This window comes from Calonectris borealis, chromosome 13 (genome assembly GCF_964195595.1).
Source record: "Calonectris borealis chromosome 13, bCalBor7.hap1.2, whole genome shotgun sequence".
Lineage (NCBI taxonomy): Eukaryota > Metazoa > Chordata > Aves > Procellariiformes > Procellariidae > Calonectris > Calonectris borealis.
Window position 1 is genome coordinate 11,369,681 of NC_134324.1, and position 24,226 is coordinate 11,393,906.

The 24,226-nt window shown below is 40.8% G+C and overlaps 1 protein-coding gene across 17 annotated transcripts in view; it reads left to right on the plus strand.

Moving 5' to 3' along the window:
* TAF1 (TATA-box binding protein associated factor 1) overlaps positions 1 to 24,226 on the plus strand; it is a 47,605-nt gene that overhangs the window by 14,211 nt on the left and 9,168 nt on the right. For 5 of the 17 annotated variants that reach the window (XM_075162170.1, XM_075162162.1, XM_075162165.1 and 2 more), the window contains exons 4-33: positions 136 to 268; positions 849 to 965; positions 1,969 to 2,088; positions 2,524 to 2,765; positions 4,859 to 5,077; positions 5,514 to 5,735; positions 5,922 to 6,123; positions 7,389 to 7,505; positions 7,921 to 8,088; positions 10,167 to 10,294; positions 10,391 to 10,498; positions 11,338 to 11,511; positions 11,615 to 11,788; positions 11,873 to 11,977; positions 13,378 to 13,578; positions 14,487 to 14,628; positions 15,396 to 15,526; positions 16,078 to 16,158; positions 16,573 to 16,722; positions 16,884 to 17,003; positions 17,183 to 17,358; positions 18,077 to 18,318; positions 19,141 to 19,354; positions 19,619 to 19,784; positions 19,948 to 20,159; positions 20,405 to 20,513; positions 20,720 to 20,818; positions 21,538 to 21,715; positions 23,115 to 23,182; positions 23,565 to 23,687. In XM_075162170.1, the coding sequence (XP_075018271.1) occupies positions 136 to 268; positions 849 to 965; positions 1,969 to 2,088; positions 2,524 to 2,765; positions 4,859 to 5,077; positions 5,514 to 5,735; positions 5,922 to 6,123; positions 7,389 to 7,505; positions 7,921 to 8,088; positions 10,167 to 10,294; positions 10,391 to 10,498; positions 11,338 to 11,511; positions 11,615 to 11,788; positions 11,873 to 11,977; positions 13,378 to 13,578; positions 14,487 to 14,628; positions 15,396 to 15,526; positions 16,078 to 16,158; positions 16,573 to 16,722; positions 16,884 to 17,003; positions 17,183 to 17,358; positions 18,077 to 18,318; positions 19,141 to 19,354; positions 19,619 to 19,784; positions 19,948 to 20,159; positions 20,405 to 20,513; positions 20,720 to 20,818; positions 21,538 to 21,715; positions 23,115 to 23,182; positions 23,565 to 23,687 (4,641 nt within the window). The other 12 variants (XM_075162164.1, XM_075162181.1, XM_075162168.1 and 9 more) reach the window with 10 other exon arrangements.

The following is a 24,226-nucleotide window of genomic DNA, read 5'->3' on the forward strand; positions in this document are numbered from 1 at the left end:
TCGGTGGGCCAGGCTCCGGGGCAGGCCCGGGGAAGTGTCGGTGGGGCAAGCTCCAGGGCGGGACCGAGCATGCTGTTAGGGGGCTGGGCCCGGCCTGGCTGGCAGAGCCGGCGGAGCCTCCCAGCTGGGACGTAGCTCTGGTCTCTCCAGGAATCCAAGAAGCACCTGGCTGGGTTGGGTGTGCTGGGACTGGGCAACCTGATCACTGAGATCACAGCCAGCGAGGAGGACAGCCCGGAGGCCGATGGAGCCCATCTGGATGAGGAAGGTTAGGCACTGGGGTACCTGCAGTTAAATGACAGATGGGCTGCATGATCAGAGCTCTTACTGGAGAGGAAGAAACGCATCCAGGTCATCTGGGGCTGCAAGGAATATCGTGATGTTATCTGGTCAGAGGTCCTGTGGCAAAGGCCTTGTCTTCTCCTTCTTGCCAGAGTGAATCCCACACTTTTGCACTTGTTCCTTTCATTTTTTACAAGTTTTTTCTTTTTACTTGTCTCTTCTCCCTCATAAATAAGTTTATTCTGTATTAAACAAGTCTTAGTGCACAGTATTACTATGTGTCTTTTTTTTATTTCTGAGCTTGTTGAACAGTTTCACTGAGTAAGTGAAAGGTGTTCCTTGTGCTAAAGTTGGTTACTTACAAATTTTTAGGGGAAATTCAGAGCTCTTGGAGCTTTTGATTCGAATGAGAGGAAAAATACTCCAATGGGAGATGTTAATCAGATGTTTTTGTTCCTCTAAGAAAAGGAAGCATAGGAAAGGATTCATATGTACATAGTGAAGTCTGAAGTTAGTAATATATATTAGGATCAAGTTTTGTGTGACTAGATTTCTTTTCTTCCTAGGCTGGGTTAAGAGCACGGAAGATGCTGTTGATTATTCAGATATTAATGAAGTGGCAGAAGATGAGAGCCGTAGGTATAAGCAGGCAATGGGCAACCTGCAGCCAGTTCGAAGACCAGGTAAATGGGATTAGCGTTACAGCTTTAGCTGTAGAAGGTATTTTGGGGCAATGGGCCTTGACAGTCTCTTATAGAGGTAACATTGTGCCTTTTCACTCCTTGCTTCAAGAACCCAATATAAGCCTTTGTGAAACTGTGTTCACTGGATGAAGCCACTGCTTGATATCTTTTTTAAGGAATTAATTCCTCATTAAAGTTAAACTATACTCAGAAGAGAAACCAGGATCCTCCTTTTGCTCTGGGATCCCCTGCAGAGAATACCTGATACCTGCTAATACTTACTTAACCTGTGTTCTTTAGGAAGAGGGTTATGCAGGAGGCCAGGTGCTTCTCAGAGATACTCAAAGAGAGAGATAACATCTTGATCCCTTAGACGGTCACTTCAATCTTAATATCTCTCTCCTGTTTTACCTTTGAATTCTTTTTCTGAAATGACTTTCTGCAGAAGGCACTTTGGCTCTTTTGTAGGTCCCAGGGTTCTCTGTCTGGCCTAGAACAGATTTTCAAAAACGTGCAGCTTTTCCCTTTCAGTAGCTACTAGTGCAAATGCTAAATCTTTGCATATCCCTTAAAGCTGTCTTACACGTAACCTTTTTGTGGACACATTGTGGTTAGTGGGAGGTAAAGGTAATTTGGGCTTTTTAACCACATTTTTCTTACTTCTTTAGCAGCTTTATTTGTTCTGCAAAGCGTGAATAAGGGAAGGTGATAGCAGAATATACAAATATATATATTTTAAGTGCTTCAGTCATCTTTCTGTCAGTTTGCCTTTTTCCCTCCTTCCCTCTCTTTCTTAAATTTCAGTCTTGCAAATGAGTTTGTGCAGGAAGCTGAACTTATAAGAGTTTTCATCTAGTTACAAAATGAGAATGGTCTCCTTACTAATGGGAAGACATGGTCTTCTCATCAGGTTGGGACAGGTATGAGATAGTATAAATGGGAAGGGCGCCTGGTTCCCTTTTATTGTCTGCTTAGTATGCAGTCTTGTCTCCTGACTGGTTAGATGAAGATGAGGATGATTATGATGCTGATTGTGAAGATATTGATTCCAAGTTGATGCCACCGCCACCACCACCTCCAGTACCTGGAAAAAAGGAAGATGAAAAAGATGCAGCTGCCACTGGTGAGTGAAGACTTTCTTCTTCTCTCTGGCAATATGAATGTCTGAAGGAAGCAAACACTGCTGTGTAGCAGTTCGTTCTGCGGCAAGCACCATGCGTCGTCAAAATTCGGTCTGCAGACTGCATCTAAAGGTGGGTCTTTGTCCTGATATGCAATGTTATAGGATTGTCTGAAATGTAAGGTGAAATAGTGTATTTCCAGTGATTGTTAAAATACTGATATTGACAATGAAACTGCTTTTTTATCTCATCCTCTCAGTTGTGGCTGGGAAATTCACCTGGAACGCTTAGGATAAAATGAAAGGTTAAACCAGAATGGTACTCATAACACCTGCAGAGGCTTAATTTTTGCATAAACAGTAGATGTGGCATTATGGGGTTGTACTAGGGGACAGGAAGGAAACCTGTTTGTTTATAAGGTGCTTGTTCTATTGTAGTATCTGAAGATGGAGACGGTATCATTTTGCCCTCCATCATTGCTCCTTCCTCTGCTGCCTCCGACAAGGTGGATTTCAGCAGCAGCTCTGATTCTGAGTCAGAGATGGGACCTCAAGAAGCCAGGCAGGCAGAATCCAAGGAAGGCAAACTCACACTTCCTCTTGCAGGAATCATGCAGCGAGATGCTACCAAACAGTTGCCAAGTGTTACAGAGCTCTTCCCGGAATTTCGACCAGGCAAGGTATTGTAAGAGATATGTGGAAGTGACAGAAACTGTATCCTGTAAGCCCTTTAAATATGAATCGTATAGTATTAAGGGTACGTAGTAAGTAATCGCATAGATGTTCTTGCTCACATCAATACTTTCTTTAGTTTCTGTGTGCTGCTGTTTCCAGACTGCTTAACATGTAATGCTTTTCCTGCCATGTGCAGGAGCCTCTTAAAAAGCATCATATAAATCAGGGTGTGAAATAATGTTTTGCTGTTCTGTAAGACCATAACACAGGCCTGTTGATTTGTGAAAACTTTTCCTGAGGTAGTAGAGAATACTTTTGCCAGATGATTAAAAAACATAATGCTAATCTGTCTGCTTTCTGGCTTTTCTGGCAAATATTTGCTCTTGCTTTCATGCTGTCCTGAACTTGGTGTGCTCTTCCTGAAACAATTTGTGATCTGTATCCTTTACTTAATCCTCCCTCTGCTCTGAGTATGCATCAGAAATCAGCTCAATAACAAGTTGGTTGAAAGAATGATTGTTTTTTGCACAAAGCGAATTAATTGCAATTCTTTCCTAAATGCTCCCAAATAGCAAATGTAGTCGATGTATTTCAATAATTATTTTGAAAGTTTTAAAGGAGGAGAGGAAATGTGGGAGGGGAAGGAGAATAAAGATGAGCTTACAGTTGCCAAACAGATGGTTGTGAGCCAGCATAACTTGGTTTTATGTGTGTCTCCATCACAGGCTTTGTGTAAGAAACTGAGCAATCTACATAATTAAATGTCATGTTTTAATGATTTAGCTAACCTCTGTCTATTAGAAATCTAGGTGAGGCTCTAGCCTTCTGGATGCTCTCTTGGCTTCTGCAGATTTGGTGTTTCCTGTGTTACTGTATTTTGTATCAGTTGGTGTGTTCATTTCTTCGGTGCTTAACATGTAATTCAGGGACTGGTTCAGTGTTGAATGTGCCTAGTGGGTGCAGAAATCAGTGCAAGCTGTTAATGCTGAGCACTTTTCATAATTAATTCATGAGCACTAGAGCTGGCAAAGCCTGAAATCCTGTAGATCTGGCTATGAGGATTGGTTGATATCTGAGAATGTGCATGTTAGTGTAGCACTGTTTTTCTTGATGAAACCACTTAAAATAGCATGTGGAGAAGCAGACTTTGTGTTTCATTAAACTGTTAGCAGCTTAACTATGTCTGAGATCTTTGTCCTTGATGAAAGGTCATTGAAACTGGCCAAAAAGTTCAGAAGTAATCTGGGGAAGTTTTGGGAAGGATAATGTAGATGTGGGCAGAGATGGACAGGTAGTCATATAAACATTATTTCCTTTGGGAATCAGCATAACAGATTAACAGGGAACATTAATAGGATGTCTCTTTACAAATCTTTGGTTCTAAGTCTTGTTTCCTAAATCTGTCAGTTAATTTGGGAATAATGCTTTCCATCTTTACAAGAGTGCTCTGAAGAAACAATTATCAGTGCTTAAAAAACAGCAATCATAATCGTAGAAGAAACAGAAGAGAAAGTTTGTCATTGTCTTTAGTGTTGGTTTTGGAGGTATGCAGTATGCATATAGGGGAACTGCATTATAATGGAAACAAAAATGAGTGTATTATTTCTGGACTGTGGTATTTGTTTTTATCTGGCTGCTTAAGAAATCTCTGCTTTATATAACTGTCTTCTAGCTTTGTCTCTTTTGCTAATAATTTTATCAACTCTTCTTCAATCTCCATGTGTCTTTCTGAAGGTTGTGGATTGTTCAAAATGAAAATAATTATTTCTAGGTGGTGTCTTACTACATGCCCAATATGTAAAGGCCCACATGCCCAATATGTAAAGGCAATCTTTCTTCCCTCTATTGAGTTTCTTTGTGTCTGAAATTAAGAATATATCCTTTTGAAAAGGAAGGATCCATCAAACAGATGGATCAGAAACTTTTTTCCAAGTATAACCAAGAGATTGTTGATTGCATTAGGGGTTGGGATTGTAGTACAGGCCAGGCTTCTGAATTTCAGTGCTCTCTTTCATTACTGCTTTTCAGGTGAGGGAAAGACAGACAAGCATTCCACATTTTTTTTTTTCTCTGACCCTCTTGTTTTATCCTATTCTAGGTGCTGCGTTTCCTGCGTCTCTTTGGCCCTGGAAAGAATGTTCCGTCGGTTTGGCGTAGTGCCCGAAGGAAACGCAAGAAGAAACATCGGGAGTTGGCACAAGAAGTGCAGATACAGGAGGGTGAAGTTGTAGTTGAGAGTGGAATGGAAGGAAAATCTCCTTGGGAATATGAGTTTGCTGCTCCTCCCCCTCCTGAGCAGTGCCTTTCAGATGATGAGGTGGGATATCTGAGGCTTAGAGAGGGTCGCCAGCTAGCACTGGGGGTAGTAGTGGATTGGACAGCAACTTTTAGAGTAAAGAGCTTTTCTTCCAAAGTAAAACTGGAGGACAGGGTTGGCTTGTATTCCAGCTGTGCAGAAGCTCTTCTCCAGATACTAGTCAGTGACTTCAGGTGATTGCTTCTTACTGAGAAGGCTGCATCCGTGGTACAGGATCAATAGGAGAGCTTATCTTCTTTGTATCAAGAAGAAATCTCTATGTTCTTGGAAGTCTAATTGCAGACCATTCTTAAGGCAGCTAGTAAGTATGGAAAAGCACTTCTTAGAAATACTTTTCTCCTACAAGAACAAGCTGGGAAACTTGGAAGGAAGAAACTTCTTACTGACACTTAGATAGACCATCAGTGTAATCATTCCCTCCTTTGCTGTGCTTCAGATTACCATGATGGCACCTGTGGAATCGAAATTTTCCCAGTCAACTGGTGATATAGACAAAGTGACAGATACAAAGCCTAAAGTGGCAGAATGGCGCTATGGCCCAGCACAGCTCTGGTATGATATGCTGGGGATCCCTGAAGATGGCAGTGGATTTGATTATGGTTTCAAGCTGAAAGAGAAGAAGAAGGAGCAGGAGGTTAAAGGACACACAGATGAGGGGGTGAGAGGGGAAATGTGGGGGAAGGTGTGGAGAGGGGATTGCACTGGGGATTGCTGCACAATGAGAGCTTGGTGATGGGCCGGTGGATGGTTGTGCACCATGCAAAATGAGACTTTTAATTTTCCTCCTTTAGTTTGAAAGTATGAAGTCAATGCAAGTCTTCAAGCAACTCTTCTTTGCTTCTAGGATGCAGGGTTGATGGATGAGAAGGATGATCTACTAGCCGATGAGCACTTCCTTATGGTGACACAGCTCCAATGGGAGGATGATGTTATCTGGAATGGAGAAGATGTCAAGCACAAAGGGACTAAGACACAGCGGGCAAGTTTGGCAGGCTGGCTGCCATCCAGCATGACTAGAAATGCCACTGCATACAATGCCCAACAAGGTAATCAATGGTCTGATATGAATTGTACTTGCTATAGTTGAGCTGACTCATTGCATGCTTTTGTCTCAAATACAGAACATAATTCTTCCTGTCAGGGAATGTTTTTCGGCAAAATCACAGCTCTGCTCAGGATTTTGAGACTCTTGCTTTCCTTCCGAAAACAGAGTAGGTTCCTTCTGTTAAAGAAGATACCAACTCTGGATTTCTTCTCTCCATGTGGAATACCACATGCTAGATCCATCTACATTAGTATCAAGCAGTGCTACACATAGGACATCTGCTGTTTATAGGCCAATGGAATTTTCTTTATATGTTTTTTTAATTGGAAGAATTGCATAAAAGTCTTCTGAAGTTTCTCCTGAACTAATAATGGTATTCTGTTTTTTCTAGATAGGAGGTAACAATTCTTACAAGCCTCAGACTTCTCTTAGACACAGATGCATTTTAAATTTAAATTGCTTGTGTAGAATGAATGTTTATCATCTGTGTGTTATATCTTATCCTGCTTCTACAAGGAAAAACTAATGGGAATGTCAGATCTTTATTAGGTACTAGTGTCAATCCTTTACTGTTCAGCTATGAGTATAAGACACTCTGAGGAGTTGGGTAGGTGAATTGGGGATAGCTTTTTATAACAATTTTCATTTCAGCATAGTTGTGCCTGAACTATCCAGACCTGGGCTCGCTGTGTTTGAGTCCCATCAAATGCTACAGTAACATGTTAAACATGGCTGGTCTGCTCACATGCATTAGGTCTTATGCCTTCCAGAAGCATTAACTTAAGTGACGTAAGTGATGTGAGCATAGATGAGTTGGTCTGCCCTGGGAGAAGCTGCCTCCACAGAAAGATTCCTTGCGGTCTGCTTGGCCAGCCTTTTTTCTATGACAGTCTGACATGAGACAGGAAGCTGCTGGAGGCCAGACCAACTGTTCTGTCAATGGCAACTGTCTGCTCAAGGCCTCTCGCTTTTATAGGGACCATACAGAAATGCACCTTATGCACTGTCGTGCAGCATATGCAAAGCAAGCCAAACATAACTTTGAAGAGGCTGCAAACTCCAGCAGTACGCTGTGGGCGAACATGGTTTTGTAAGTCTTACCTGTACTATTGACACATGACGCTCTTTGTGATATGAGCAGTAGGCCCATCCTGGTTCAGGCTGGAAATCGCTCTCCATACAACCCCAAGTTCTGATTTAAGCTAGTGCAATGCCCCCTAACCCTCCCACTCAAGCTAACCTTACTTTTGTTTTCCTTTTCTCTAGGTTTGAACCGCAGTGGCTCTTTGCTCAATCCACCAATTCCACTAGCACAGAAACCAAATGTAGCAGGAGTCCTCGGTATAGCAAAGGGCAAAGAAAAGCAGATCCCTGAACAGCAAGGTAATGAGGATGTCAATCTTTGGCCTATGAATAGGTGCATGTGACACATGTTTCTGTATAGACAGAAACATATATGTGTTCTATGTAATAGCAGGGTCCTTTTTCGGCAACAAGGTGTGGATGAAAGGGACACTTGTTTGCTCTAAAACCTGTTAGAGGCCCTATTTCATTCTTGGAGGTTCTCTGTGTTTCAATGGAGCAAAATCTCTTAAGCGTTGGTAAAGCTGAGACTTGGGGCTCTGCTTCCTCTTTGCTTCCAAGATGACTTTTCTTTTGCCTTTTAGAGGTCCTGCCTCAGAAAGCCCTGAAAGATGGGGAAGATTGAGGGAATAAGATGTGGGGATGAGCTCCAAAATGGTTTTCTGCCAAGGTAGTGTATAAAACTCTTAAGGATTCTACCTTATGATTGTTGCAGTTTCCCTGGATGAAGACAAGCCCTGGTACTCTATTTTCCCAATTGATAATGAAGAGTTAGTATATGGCCGTTGGGAAGACAATATCATCTGGGATGATCAGGCAATGGAAACCTACTTGGATCCCCCTGTCTTAACACTTGATCCAAATGATGAAAACATAATTCTAGGTATGTTTATGGCATGCAGAAATTTGACTCAAATGGGAAAAGACAAGTGGAAATGGAAGCAAGAATTTATAGTCATATGGAAATAAATGGACTGGGGCAATACTTACAGCCTTTCTTTGTTCTAGTTTTTGAAGATAATTTGCAAGTAATCAAAGGGCTAAGCAGAAGAAGGCAATGCTAATAGCTCTAATGGTGTGGTATATACTTTCAGCTCCCAACTTAAAAGTAGTAACAGCAGAGTAAAAATTAATGCCCTGAAACTTAAATTTAACATAATTAATCTGACTCTTGGTGTGTTTTAGAAGCAACTGTCTTAATTTTACTTGCGTGCGTGTTGGTTTGGAGAGGGAAGGTAGAGAAGTAAACCACAAACTAGCCCATGCCATTCTCCGCATGGCTTGTATTCAAAGCCTAAAGAAGCAGATTCCTTAAGCCTCTTTCAGGCTATGGTAATGGCACATGGGAGCAATGACTTTGCGTAATACCTGTCAGCATTTTGCTGCTACAAAATTACTCAGTATTCCTGGAGTTTGATTTGAATGTATTCCCTGCTTATATTCCTACAAGCTGGAGAGATTTTTGTCTTCTTTGGACCACTAAAATCACCACTTTCTTCTAGATGTGTGTGTGGTAGTCTTCAAGCAGCCTTATGTAATTTAAGGATAGGCTTATCTTGCTACACTTTTATATAATTTGGATTGCATTTCCTTCCTCAGGAAAGTGGGTCAGTTCTAAGAATTTCTATAGGTGTTGATTGGAATGTTTTGGTATTAGCCAGTGCTGTGGTTTAACCCGACAGGCAGCCAAACACCACACAGCCGCTCGCTCACTCCCCCCTTTACCCCCCGCAGTGGGATGGGGGAGAGAATCAGGGCTGGAGGGGAGTAAAATTCGCAGATTGGGATAAAGACAGTTTAATAGAACAGAAAAGGAAGAGAAAATAATAATAATGATGATGATAAAATATACAAAATGAGTGAGGCACAATGCAATTGCTTACCACTCGTCGAGCAATGCCCAAACAGCAATTGCTACTTCCTGGACCACACCTCTTATTTTTATACTGAGCATGATATCATATGGTATGGAATAGCCCGTTGGCCAGCTGGGCCAGCTCTCCCGGCTACGCTCCCTCACAACCTCTTGTGCACTTGGCAGAGCACGGGAAGCTGAAAAGTCCTTGACTAGTAGGATACTCAGCAACAACTATAAACGTCAGTGTGTTATCAACATTCTTCTCATGCTAAATCCAAAACACAGCACCAGGAGGAAATTTAACTCTATCCCAGCCAAAACCAGGACAGCCAGCAACCTTGAAAATCACTCTTAATTTGAGCTTGGTTGAAGTAAAGACAAACAGACTTGCAGTATTTTCTTTCCAAGTCTGAAATACACCACAAAATTGCAGATGTTTATATAGTGACAAAGGTGAACCCATTCTTACTTTATATAGAGTGACATGGGATCTATGCATGAAGTTGATACAGTGTTTACCAAGCCCATGTCACTAGGCCCTGCTTCTCGTGTGAAAATCTTACTTGGAGAATCCGTGCTTCACGAATTGCTAACTTTCAAAATTCATACCACTTTCCTGGATTTTTTTTTTGGGGGGGGGTTCAGGTCCATATTGTCTTTGGATTCAGACTCACTTTCGTGTTGTATATATGTGGGGAAGAAAAGGATTATTAATACATGTAGCAACCTCTGTTGCCTTAACTGTCAACTCTTTAGAATAGCTTTCGCAGAATAAGTGCTATTTCTTGTACTTTTATCGATTACATTACTAGTAAATTTTGTGTTGAGCAGTGGATACCTCGAGCAATCCCTACAGTCACTCTCCTCCAACTCAAATCTGCTCACTGCTGAAGAAGCATGGAGCTTTTCTGTGTTTGTTGAGCTTGTTTCATATTAACCTGTATGGAGGAAAAGGGGGAGGAGTGTAGAAGGAGGACAGTCACCCCAGAAACTGAGCAAAAAGACTAAAATGTCTGGACCAAGCTGCAGCTCAGTAGGTGGTTGCGATGCTGAAAAGGGAACCCTAGGACAAGTTCCCTACAATGTGATTGCTTGTGTTTTAGAAATTCCTGATGAAAAGGAAGAAATGACTCTGAATTCTCCATCCAAGGAGAACAAGAAAGAATCTTCTCTAAAGAAGAGTCGAATCCTGTTGGGAAAAACAGGTGTCATCAAGGAAGAACCACAGCAGGTCAGCATAAACTTTAGCACCTTGCAGGTTGGGAATGACGTGGGAAGGAGTGATATTTTTTTGACACCTCTCTCTCTGTGTTTAAAATTGAATTAGAACATGTCTCAGCCAGAAGTGAAGGATCCCTGGAACCTCTCCAATGATGAGTTTTACTACCCCAAACAGCAGGGACTTCGAGGAACCTTTGGAGGCAACATCATTCAGGTGGTCACAGTAGCATTGGTTATAGAGTGAGAGATAGAGTGTCTTGGTAGGAGGTTTCTAGCTGAGAGTATGATTTAGGATTTGTAGAAAAACAGAATTTAGATTACAACAGGTCAGTTAAGTGTTCATGACAGAGATTTTTAATGTTGTTTAATGAAAATTATTAGAAGTGAGTTTGAACTAACTTCTCGATTGCCCCATCAAACTGAGGTTTAGGTGCTAGATCTTGCTGTATCATACTTGCCATGCTTTTGTTTGATGTCTCTTTCTGTAGTACTCTTTCTGAAGCAGTAGTGGGAGGGGGGAAAGTGGTGCAGACAGTCAAGAGGTGAGGCTGTACTTCTGCTACTGGAGTATGTTTTAATTTGGATTTTATAAAAATAATTTAGATAATGATGAATTTGAACTACTGCTCACTAGCCCTAAGGGAAGAGGTGATATTTTTTTCCTCCTTCATTGTGGTATTCAGTGACCTCTTCTAAAACCTCATCTGATTCCAGCCTCTTCTGTAATGGGAAAAATGTATGTAATTCCAAATGCACTTCTCTTCCACTGATAGTGATAATGGCTTTGCATGCTCCTCTCATTGGTTACCATTTGAAATAGTAAAATTAAAGTCGTCTCTGTACAGAAAGGAAAGATCTATATATGGACCTAAGCACTTTCTGTCAAAAGGCAACATGTATGATACCAAGTGAATTTCAATGCACTAGTATTACTTCTAGCAGACCTAAAAATTTTACTAGGTTCTGTTATATAAGGGTTAGCAGGATAGGAGGATGATCTTGGTTTTGAGATGGTACCTGCCATTCTTAACACACGTTTTGTTCCTGTGTTAGCACTCTATCCCAGCAGTGGAACTTCGCCAGCCATTTTTTCCCACCCATATGGGTCCTATGAAGCTCCGACAATTTCATCGGCCACCCCTGAAGAAATACTCTTTTGGTGCCTTGTCCCAACCAGGGCCCCATGCTGTGCAACCTCTGCTGAAGCACATAAAAAAGAAAGCCAAGGTACAGTTATTTTTCTCTGTATCTGATGTCTGCTGTGGCTCCATTTGCACAGCAGATCTGTTTGATATGCTGTTTCCCTAACCGTGTCTTTTCACTGGCACAGATGAGAGAGCAGGAGCGTCAGGCTTCTGGTGGGGGTGAAATGTTCTTCATGCGCACACCACAGGACCTAACTGGCAAGGATGGAGATCTCATCCTTGCTGAATACAGTGAGGAAAATGCCCCTTTAATGATGCAGGTTGGCATGGCAACAAAGATTAAAAATTACTACAAAAGGGTGAGTATGCAGATTTTGCTGTTGGACAGTGATTTTCTTCTGCCTCTCACTGAGTGCTAACTGCACCTTCATTGCACGTTGCAGAAACCTGGCAAAGATCCGGGAGCTCCAGACTGTAAATATGGAGAGACTGTTTATTGTCACACTTCTCCGTTCCTGGGTTCTCTGCATCCAGGCCAGTTACTGCAGGTGAGAAAAGCAAGCACAAGAAGACAGAAAAGTCGAGTGTGGAGTAATAGGCAGAATGTTTCATGCCTTGTTTATTGAATCACAAATAATGCTCAACTTGCAAAAAGCCAGATTCAGTTTCATTTCCAGTTTAAGTCTCTTTGTTTACTGATAATAATTCAGTTCTTGGCTTTTCTTTTTTTAAAATATCTCTCTGTTCTATGTTTTTTAAAATTGTTGTGGGAATGATGGGAATTGCAGGAAGTGAATCCTTGCTGCTTTGCTTTGTAACAGCATTAGAAATACTGTTGGAGAGGACTGAGAGGAAGGCCAAAGTTGCTTGAATGTTGGGGAGCTCAGTAAATAGGTGTTGGAGGGGATAGAAATTAATTTATCATGGTCCAGGATGTGTGAGCAAAACCTTATGTGTACTTTCTAAGAATGGCACTGCTACTTGTCTGCTGGATGCCAGTTACTAGTCAGTTGTGTAGACTTTGGCTTTTATGAGCGTTTCTCTGTTGTTGAAATACATACAGTTGAGATGGGGAGAGGAATTAAGAATGTTGTAAGGACCACCTGGTTACAAAATCCACCATAAATGTGAAAATAAATCGATTTCAGTTAATGCTCACTGGTCTTGCTGCAGCAATAATTCTGTCCACGCTGTACCACAGCAAAAAAGTAAGGTGATGGTTGATAGTACAGATTCATCACAGAACTAATTGTTCAAGCCTAAGAGGACTTCATCATGGATAAAACAGGACTTCTGGAAACCTTGAAGTGAGGACAGGGCCATCTTACGGAAAGCTTTGCAATGTGGATGAGGGTAGTGTGGGAAAGTAGCAGTGGGTAAGGCTTGTGGAAGCCCTACGGGTGCAGAAAACCCTTTACAGAAGAGGATGGTCTTTCCAGTTCCACTCAGTCTAGTGCCTCCTTTAGTTTAAACTTTCTTACCGTTAAGTGCTGAACTCTGCTGCTCTCTGCTTTTCTGGTTAGGTTCTTACAACCTCCTTTCCTGAGCAAAGTCTTCAGTCCCTGCTTCTGTTGCCTTCTCCCATTCCCAGACTGTGTGTGTGTCCTGGGCTGGTTTCTGTGGTTATAGTTATAGTGTTCTTCTGCATATGTGTTCTTTCTGTCCCTTTTTAAAGTACCTCCTTAAAGGTCAGTCCAAAGAGCCCTTCAAACTCTTTCTGCATTTGTTCTAGATTTTCTTATGCTTTTGTGCTTCATCCTTGGTTATTCTTTGCATAAGCAAGGAATGTTCTGATTGCACATCTACATATATTGTGATTTCAATGGTACACCATCATTTATATGACTAGTGGTTTTTTTTCTTTTTTTTAAGATCTTTTTTGTAGATTGAGTTACAGAAAATTTGATCAAAGCCTGACTTTCAAACTTTTATTTGTTTCTCTTATTAGGCATTTGAAAACAACCTTTTCCGGGCCCCTATCTATTTACATAAGATGCCTGAAACGGATTTCCTCATTATCCGGACACGACAAGGCTATTATGTTCGAGAATTAGTGGATATTTTTGTAGTTGGTCAGGAGTGCCCACTTTATGAAGTACCTGGTCCCAACTCTAAACGAGCTAACACCCATATCAGAGATTTTCTGCAGGTATGTGATAAGAGACAGTTTGGGGATCTGAGGGTTCTTTGGAGAAAGCCCATGGCGTAGGCACGGGCCTCATGTGGACAGCCTTGATTGCCCTGCTATGGCTCCCTTTTTTTGGGTTTGGGTTTTGGTTTGGTTTTTTTTTTTTTGTGGTGAGGTGAGAGCACTACAAGAGTTGGATGTTAACCATACAGACCACTTTGGTTGTCATTTAACCAACGATTTATAGCATGCTTCTTCTGTTTACTTGCATCCTATCAGATAAGTATATGATAGAAGCTTTTTATTAGCCAAAATAAAAGGTTATATAAGATTGTATAAAAGTGTAGAAAACTGAAGAAATTACAATGAACTTTGAAGTGATTATGCTGTTTAAAATGACAGTTACATGGGTTTTACTAAGAGGCAATTAAGGGATCCTATCACAGTCCTATTACATAGCACAGAATTAGAGTTGCTTCATAGGTCTTTGTTGATTTCCTAGATCTTGAGGCAGTTAAGCTTTGGGACTGTCAGTGACCATTCAAATAAATATCCCCAAATTTAGATTTTGGAGAAAATTTCTAGTAATTTACTGTCAGTTTAATTCAAAATTATAACTCAAAAGGTATTTGCAGAGCAGGAAAATCCCTGCCGTTCCCGGAGTTCAAGTTTCTGTAAATAAAAATGAACATTTCTAATGTGATAATACAAAATTTCAAGACAAATATTTTTTCCACATCTCATTCTCAAAAATAGCTGAACCTGAAGCAGACATGTGGCTTGGAAAACTTTACTAAGTAAATTTATAAAAAACAATGGGGTTTAAGTGGGAAGTCTGAAGTAGTCACTAGAAACAGCATTGTCTATACTGCCTTTGCAGGTTTGCTGTATTCTTTCTTCGGACATCACAAATGGGTCTTGTTTTGTAGGTTTTTATTTATCGCCTCTTCTGGAAAAGCAGAGATCGTCCTCGGAGAATTCGCATGGAGGATATCAAGAAGGCCTTTCCCTCTCACTCGGAGAGTAGCATCAGAAAGCGGCTAAAGCTTTGTGCTGATTTCAAACGCACAGGTATTTAAAGATTTTATGTGGCAGTCAGCCATTCTTTGTTGCTCTTGGAGTTCCAAACAGAGCAGGAGGAACCAACTTCTCCTGATAAACCATTTTTGAAAACATCTATTTGAAGAACTAAAATGTAATCTGATAGATTTTTTCTTCTAATTTTTATAAATGTGCACTTTCTTTTGGCACAAGTGTGCTTGATAGTGGGAAATTACTACAGTTTGGACTTCTTTTTTATAACCCTTTGGGCAATGATTTACTCATAAAGTAACAATGTATGACACCAACACATACATGTTCCCTTCCCTCTGTGTATGGCTGTGTTGTATTTTGCAAGCAAATACATGCCAGTAGAAGCTTGTCCCATCTTCCTGAGTCTAATAGTGCTCTGAGAGCCTGAGTTCTGATTTTTGTACATGCAGAACGATAAACAAGTGGTAATACAAAGATTTTTAGGCTAGCCATGGGGAAAAGTAGTTTGAGGTGAGGAAGTGAAAGGTGGATTAAATGCTCTTGGCATGTCGTTTCTACATTGAATGAGCATAAATTTGTAAGAGTTTGCTGATGTAACAGGCACTGAGTTAGGGGGCGTTGATTTAGACAAATGCAGAACGAAAAAACCTATCACTTTTAGTGATCCAGGTGTCACAGATTTGTCATACTTGCTCCTTTTGCCAGCATTGCAGCAGATACCAAATCTTGAAAAACAGTTAGGATTATGATGGCATCCAATATTTGTGGGAAACTGCTCGATGTTTGATCTGTGCATTTTTCAGGGATGGACTCAAATTGGTGGGTTTTAAAGCCAGATTTCAGATTGCCAACAGAGGAAGAGATCAGAGCAATGGTATCCCCAGAACAGTGCTGTGCTTATTACAGCATGATTGCGGCTGAGCAGCGACTGAAGGTAAATGCTCCTTGTAGGCTATAAGGCAAGTTACTGACAAGTAGTTCTGTGAAGGGTGAGGCTAGGTAACACCTTCTGCCTAAAGCTAATTTTGATATAAAGTAGGCAAATTAGGCCCCTGACTACTGGGCAACTTGCTAAGTTTTCTGCTGTGTAAAAAGGGAGTTAAGTTCTTAAAGAGAGAGACATTATATTCTTACCGCCTATTATTTAGATACTGAGTTAGCTCAAAGGTAAAGGGAAGGTATGAGAAAGGGTTTATGTTTCTACCTGGAGCTCTACAGCAGAAAGTAACCAGTATGTGGCTGTGAGAGAGACTGGTTATTTTTTTGAAGTCGAGTGCAGTATTTAGTTATGGAGTTTGTCAAAATACTGGACAGTTTGACGTCTGTGATACTGTGGGTCACAGTGAATCTTGCAAAAAACTGTCTGTGGAAGTGTGCTTGTTCAGCATGACAGGTCTCCACGGGAGATTCATAATATGCTTCTAGTTCTCCATTAACCTTTTTAAGACTTTAGGTTCTCATTTTTTTCCTAATATTTCTCTTCAGGATGCGGGTTACGGGGAGAAATCCTTCTTTGCTCCAGAAGAGGAGAATGAAGAGGATTTCCAAATGAAGATTGATGATGAGGTACTGTCAGAGTGATGCATGAGCATGCATGCCAATATATAAATCTGCATGGCAGGAGAAAAACAAGGTCCTTAAATATAAAGGACATATTTAAAGTAAGGCTCAGTAGATCAAATGTTCTTGCGACTTTCCTGGGAACTCTACTGCCAAGCTTATACCTGTGTTTGGGGATCGTTCTTGCCAGGTCCTTTCAGGACTAGGCTTTTTGCCTTAAATGCCTTTTGTGAGTTATCTAGCACTTTGGTTCTTCATAGAGGTTTTATCAGGGCAGCTGAAGGATCAATAAGTGGAATTCACCCTCATTATGTCAATTGAAAAGTTCTCAGTATGATTGGAAGAATTCAAAATAAAAAGCTTGGAATTCTCCTCAATGGTAGCAGGATTGTGAGGGCATGTTTCTCTTCTTGTTGGCAGGTGCGCACAGCTCCATGGAACACCACACGAGCCTTCATTGCTGCTATGAAGGGCAAGTGCCTCCTAGAAGTGACTGGTGTAGCAGATCCTACCGGTTGTGGTGAAGGATTTTCTTATGTGAAGATTCCAAACAAACCAACTCAGCAGAAGGTATAGTTCCCAAGATTGGGTTGGACAAGGAGCAATAACTGGAAAGTCATGTGGGAGAAATGGAGTAAATATACGGCATCAGGAAGAGAAAATACTAGAAGATAAGCCTAGGAAAGACTATTATGTGATGACATTAATAGGCTGCATCTTCCTCTGAACAGGACGATAAAGAACCTCAGCCAGTGAAAAAGACAGTGACTGGGACAGATGCTGATCTGCGCCGACTTTCTCTCAAAAATGCCAAACAGCTTCTGCGTAAATTTGGAGTGCCTGAAGAGGAGGTGAGCATGAACCTGGAGGAGGTTATAGAGTTCTCTTCACTAATGGATTCAGCAGGTGATGGTGGAAGGGACTTACACGTTTCTGTTCCGACTTTGTGTGGAAAGGACTTGAAATCCACAGTCAGTTACTTCAGTTGTATGTCTCTAAAGCCATTTTTAGTCTGTCTTCCTCTTTCCAGATAAAGAAGCTGTCTCGGTGGGAAGTGATTGATGTGGTACGTACGATGTCTACAGAGCAGGCTCGTTCAGGGGAAGGTCCTATGAGCAAATTTGCACGTGGGTCTCGGTTTTCTGTAGCGGAACATCAGGAGAGATACAAAGAAGAGTGTCAGCGCATCTTTGATTTACAAAATAAGTAAGTTCTTATCTGATGTTTACAGCCTTGAACCCCACCCTGTCCCCACCTTAAAATTCCAGAACTATGTATGCCTGGGGCTCACTGATATGTAGTGGTATAGATGTTGATTCAACTGGTTGGACCCACGAAATACAGCACTGAGAAAGAGGGCTTTGGCTGTTAATAGAAACTTATGGGTTAGCCTTAGTGTCTTGCTGTCATAGACCTTTTGGAAAGGTAGAATGGGTTGCATAGTCTGCCATGTATAATGTCAGGAGATGTTCCACTGTTCCACAGATCAGTAGTTCACCACCCTATTTCCTTCGTTTCTTTCTTTCTTTTTCTTTTTTTTTTTTTTTTTGGTTAGCAGCAGTTTGCCATCTCTCTCTTGGGTAGCAGCTACCAGTTCTGTGTCCTATTCTTTAGAACTACCAGAAGAATTCATGCATTATTTCTTGTTCTGGCCCAAGACCTGAGAGTGGGGAGGGAATATAGTACTGTTGATGATGAAGAGATCGACTTGTTGGAGAAGATTGGCTTGGAACAATTGATCTTTTGAACATGGAGGTTACAGGAGGACTGAGAAGGGAATATATTATGCCTATTCTTGTAGTAATGATTTGCAACGTCAATTTTCAAACCTTTTTGTCATTTTTACCTTTGTATTTCTGGGAAGGTAACAGGCTTTTTTTTGAGGGAGGGGACTAACTGACTTTCAAGGTGCCTCCTGTTTCAGGGTTCTGGAATCCACTGAGATCCTGTCAACAGACACAGATAGCAGCTCAGCTGAAGACAGTGACTTTGAAGAGATGGGAAAGAATATTGAGAATATGTTACAGAACAAGAAAACTAGTTCTCAGCTCTCTCGGGAAAGAGAAGAGCAGGAACGAAAGGAATTGCAAAGGATGCTTCTGGGAGAAGACAGTGGCAATGACAAAGAGAGGGGCAGAAAGGACAGGAGAGACAAAAAGGGGCTGTGTAAGTAACTGCAACCACCAGAATGTGCCTGGGAAAGGATGCAGAACTTTGTGTCAGGCTGCAAAGTGTGCTGATCTGGCCTCTCAGAGGAGAGTGTGGATTCCTTACAGGGAGAATGTATAGACATGCTTCTCTGGGGCTTCTTCCTTTTCCTGAGCAGTTAGTGGCTGAAAATGCATTTAAAGTGTTTTCTTTGCCCCATAGATTTGCTTATTTTGGACTATAAACTTACTTTGGTATTTCTTTAGATATTCACTGCTGCTTGCTGCTTAAGTTTCCCTTTTTTTGAGGGAGAGGGGAATTGTTTTTGAATAGTTTTCTCAAGAACTATTTCACAAATAGTTCCTGCAACCAGCTTATGGTACTCTAATTGGATCTTGTGTGTAAACACAGCTATGTATGTGAAATAGGCACAATATGTAGGCTGATAGCAGTGTCTGTTATACTGTGTGCTGTAGCAGTGTGTTTGGGAGGTAATTGGGCAGCTGCCAGATTTGGATCGCCTGGAGATGTGTTCATTTTAAGTGCATTCCAACAGAGAACTTAACACGTCCCTAACTGGCAGGAAAAAGTGTTTGACCAGTGAATGAACTACTGTCTGTATGACGGTGCTCATGACCACTGCTACTTGTTGCATGTATATGAGCAAAGTTGAGCTCTGCTGCATCTGGGTCAACATTATTGTTGCTGTTGGAAACCCAGACTGGGAATAAATCACTAATTAAATCATTACTGGAATAATTTAGTAAGGGAGTATCTGCTGTATTTAAACAATGATGTTTCTGCAGTGTTAAAGAAATTAAATAAAACACTGTCTTGTAGCGTCAGCTTCAGGAGCCTCAGCAAACTCTCACAAAGATGATGACACTGCCTCTGTAACCAGCCTTAATTCCTCTGCCACTGGCCGCCGCCTCAAAATCTATCGCACGTTTAGAGATGAGGATGGGAAAGAATATGTGAGGTGCGAGACAGTTCGGAAGCCTGCTGTTATTGATGCCTACTGCCGAATACGGACTACCAAGGATGAAGAGTTCATGTAAGACCTATATGATTTTTTCTTTTTCTTTCTTTTTAACTTTACCTGTAGACGATTTCATTCTATTGGCAGTATGAAGAAATGTAGAATTGAGTGTAGAAGCCCAGCACTGTCACTGTGTAGAGAGAGAGAGATTTAATGGCTGTCCATTTGAAGGGTATTATGAATTTTGTCCAGTGATTGACCTGGCAGAAGAGTACCTGGTAAATCATCAACTCAAATGAAAAACTTTCATGTTTTGTTTTGGTTCCTCCCCCCCCCAAGACGAAAGTTTGCTTTATTTGACGAACAGCACCGTGAGGAAATGCGGAAGGAGCGGCGCAGGATCCAGGAACAATTACGGCGGTTAAAACGGAACCAAGAAAAAGAGAAACTCAAGGGCCCTCCAGAAAAGAAGCCCAAAAAAATGAAAGAGCGTCCAGACTTGAAAGTAAGCATATTCATACGTAAAGCGTGCTAATGGGTCTTGGGTATTGGAGAGGTTCTCTGTTCTAGTGATGTACTAAGATCTGACTAGGGGGTTTTAATGATACTTTGCCTATAAACTAGGAGCCTATGTATGAATTCTGATCTGTCATCTTATATTTTTGTAGCTAAAATGTGGAGCATGTGGTGCAATTGGCCACATGAGGACTAATAAGTTCTGTCCTCTTTACTACCAAACAAATGCCCCACCTTCTAATCCTGTTGCAATGACAGAGGAGCAGGAGGAAGAGCTGGAAAAAACAGTCATTCACAATGACAATGAAGAGCTCATCAAAGTAGAAGGAACAAAAATTGTCCTGGGAAAACAACTAATTGAGAGGTAAGGGAAGAAGCAGAGATACTGATGGGTAGTAAGAAAAAACAATTTAGAGCTTAGTCCAGAATACTCATATATATATTAATCATAGGAATAAAGTGACAGGGCTCTACATAGACAATTACTACAGTATTTCGATTGTGTATTTGGTATTATGGCAGATGGGACCAGAGCCAATAATGGGGGACAAATGGTCTTGATCCACAAGAGGGCTGGAGAAAGTATTACGCTTTTTTGTTTTTACTTAGTGCGGATGAAGTTCGCAGGAAATCACTGGTCCTGAAGTTTCCTAAACAGCAGCTTCCTCCAAAGAAGAAGCGGCGAGTAGGGACAACTGTTCACTGTGATTATCTGAATGTGAGTGAAGGTGTTAGTGAGCTGATTGCAGCATCTCTATTTCTGTTTGTACCAACTGTCCAATTTCTTTACTACTCCTGTGCATTTTCCACATGCAACACAGATACCTGCCCAATAAATTAATAAACTAAATTGCCTAGGATTTCTGTGGGTAAATATTTGGCATCTTGGAAGTGCCTTAATTTTTCTGCCTCTGATTTCTTTAGCGTCCTCATAAATCTATCCACCGACGGCGAACAGATCCCATGGTGACGCTGTCATCCATCTTGGAGGGCATCATCAATGACATAAGGGATCTTCCTAATGTAAGTTTAAGCTATGAGACCAAAAACCTGTGTCTTAAGCAATATGGTTGAAGTAGGTTATGTGTTGTAGACACCAAAATTAGGCTAGGCTTTTCTCAGATGAGTGGTGTGCCACCCCTTTCCCCCCTGCCCTGCACACAGTTGGTGTGCATTATTTCATAAGTTATCTCATCTCAGAATCTTTTTGAAATGAAAATCCCCGTATCATAAAATAACGTTGAATAGTTCTGTATGGATATATATTCAAAGCCTGGGATGTGATTTTTTTTTTTCCCCAGCAAAACCAGAAAAAGATGCATAACACTTGATGTAGCAATATGGAATACTTCTATATATGTGGCACTGGGCAAAATTGTGTACTTCACTGTTTATTGCCAGATTTTACCAGAAACTTGCAAAATCAAAAGATTAAATAGAAGATTTGAGTTGAAATGATAATTTAAAGTTCAATTTCTTGACTTTCGTGTTGCATAACCAAAAATACCATCTGAGAATTCTTTGTGAGATTTTTCTTCTTATAATGGTATTAAAGAACATTTTGTAGAAGAAAAGTGATAGTCACTGTGGGCTGAGCTTATCATATTTTCCCTGGTGCAGTTAAGAAACTGATTGTGTAAAGGTTTTATACATTAGTGCCTATTCAACTGTGGAGATTAAGCTGAGATTAGCTGTGCTAGTACTGTGTTAATAAGCATTCATTTTTTTCTTTTCATACTCAGACATACCCCTTTCATACACCTGTAAATCCAAAAGTTGTCAAAGATTATTATAAGATTATTACTCGGCCCATGGATTTACAGACCCTGCGTGAAAATGTTCGTAAGCGGCAGTACCCATCCCGAGAAGAGTTCAGAGAACATCTGGAACTAATTGTTAAGAACAGTGCGACATACAATGGTAGGCTATTAACAACGCAGGGAAACTGTATTTCTGCTAATACGTTGTACGTGTATGAGGTGTGGATCTTTTACTTTTAGAAATAACAAAAGCAACAGAAAAGCAGAATAAATTCACTGTCAGATGGCAACAATAAACATATGTTTCTCCAGATATACCTGAAAGAATATATTAATGTTAATGAGCTAATTCATAAATAAGAAAGAAGTGGACCCTAGCATTTAACAACTAAATGATGACTCTGATGTAGTAACTGAAGTTCAATTATGGACCTATCAATAACTGAAGACACTGGTGCATGTATTAAGTCAAACTGCACTGAAGCAAAGTCCTGCATATCCCCTTCATATAGGGTGAAGCTAAGCAAAATACTGTTTTCAGTAGACTACATTATGAATAGTCCTTCCTTTTTGCTTTCAGACATGGATCAGTGGGGAGATACTCGTGAACTTACTTTCTCAATATTATGCTTTAGTAAATGAATCTTTCAATACAAATAGGAATAGTTTGCATCTTTTGAAGCCATTGCCTTGGAACATGCAGCTTCGAGTAGAGTTTACTGTAATGATTTTGCATATTTTGGTTCTCAGTTGCAATAAATTTTTCCTCGTTTGGGAAGGACAGAAAGCTAGTTTAAAAAACCAAAAAGTGTAGATTCTGCAGTAGAGCATGTATCTGCTGGGGAAAAGTACTGATTCACTGAGCAACTATAGGTCAGCTGAATTCTGCCCACCGATAGAAAGGTCTTTGTCCAAAAAGTATTCATTCGACAGATACAAAAAACTCCCAGCTGTATTGAGTCTGTCTGGGCTGTGCAGCATTTGGGGTGACACTGACAGCACTGGGTTTGTGCCTTTACTGCTTCCTTTATTATTTTGACAGCTAAGTCCCTGTTTTAGCCTAATAAATGAGATTTTTTTCATAGTTCTGTTGCAAATACTTTTTTCCATGTCTGAGGAATCGTGAAATTATTTAAAGCTGTGGTTTTCTGAATATTCCTTAAATGTCCCTCTTGCCTTCCTTAGCAGTTCTGCTTCACTGACTGGATTTAGTGAAGGAAACAGAAATTTCATGACTTATACTCTGGAAGTTTGGCAAAGGTGGAGGGCTTAGAGGCCAGACTTCCACAGGCACATGCTTTCCCATAGCAGGTTTTCCAAACCTTAACAGAATGTATTCCAGAAGCGTGAACATTTGCTACAAATAACCTTTTCTCATATAAAATCCATACTAAACTTCAGTAATTGTGTTTATTGAGAATATACTTGAGGATATACTCCCAACTGTGCTAGAAATATAATCAGTGATGCTTTAGGAATAAAGATTAATTCACATTGTGACATAATTGGCCTTTTTAATCAGGCTGGAGTATCTCACTGTACTTGCTGTGTGTTTGCAGGGCCAAAGCACTCACTGACACAGATATCTCAGTCCATGCTGGACCTGTGTGATGAAAAGCTAAAAGAGGCAAGTCTTGTGAATGAGTTGTGATCAGAGTGGAGAGGGAGGGATGGTCAGGGGTGGTTGAGGCATTTGAGGATAGAGGACATGAGTAGACAAAACACAGGGCTTTAAGGAGAGTAGAAGAATAAGGGAATTCCCCCCACCCCGGGGTGTATTTGAATTTTTACTATTTTAAATAGTTCACATTGGAGTCTTTCTCAGAAAACAGGTGGTCATTTGTTACTCTAGTTACTTTATCTTGTATGGCTTATATCTAGGCTATTGTCCCCCCTTATTTACGAGTGTCTTCATAAAAAGGTGAATGGGAGTCTCTTTGGGGCAGAGTATCCTGATATTAAGTTATTAATCTAGGGTCAGTCACTGATGTTCCTTACTTTTATTGCAGAAGGAAGATAAACTGGCTCGATTAGAAAAAGCAATTAATCCTCTCCTGGATGATGATGATCAAGTGGCTTTTTCCTTCATTTTGGATAACATTGTCACTCAAAAGATGATGGCAGTTCCAGATGTATGTAGCTTGAGTAGAGTGTGTGTGTGTGTGATGTGCAAAATGTGCTGATTATAGTCCTGTGGCTGTATATTTACATTGTGGTTGTCAGTGCACTGCAAAAAAAAAAGGCATGCTTTGTTGGGAAGCTGGCCTGTGATTTTCTGACTGGCACAGCCACACCTGCACTCACCCCCTTCACTGGAGCAAAGGTCCAGAGGTGAAGGCTGGGTTCCTGTTTTTTTCCTGCTGCTCTCAATCCTGGATAGTGCCTGTGTCAACCTCCCATTAGTATGAAGTCACTGATTTTCATTAAGCATGGTCATTGTAAAACATACTCTTCTCCCGCTGCTTGTAGCACTTGCTTTGGTAGATCTCAAAGCACTCTGCAAAGGTACAGTTTTCGGGTGCAAACAAAAGCACAAGCTGATTTCTAATTGACCAGGTTTACCCAGTGTCGTACTAGTTTGTGGGTATTAAAACAAAACCCCTTAAGTTTACCAAATAAAACTGCACAGATAAGGACTTCAGTGTCACTCATCTATAATGTATATTGTGTC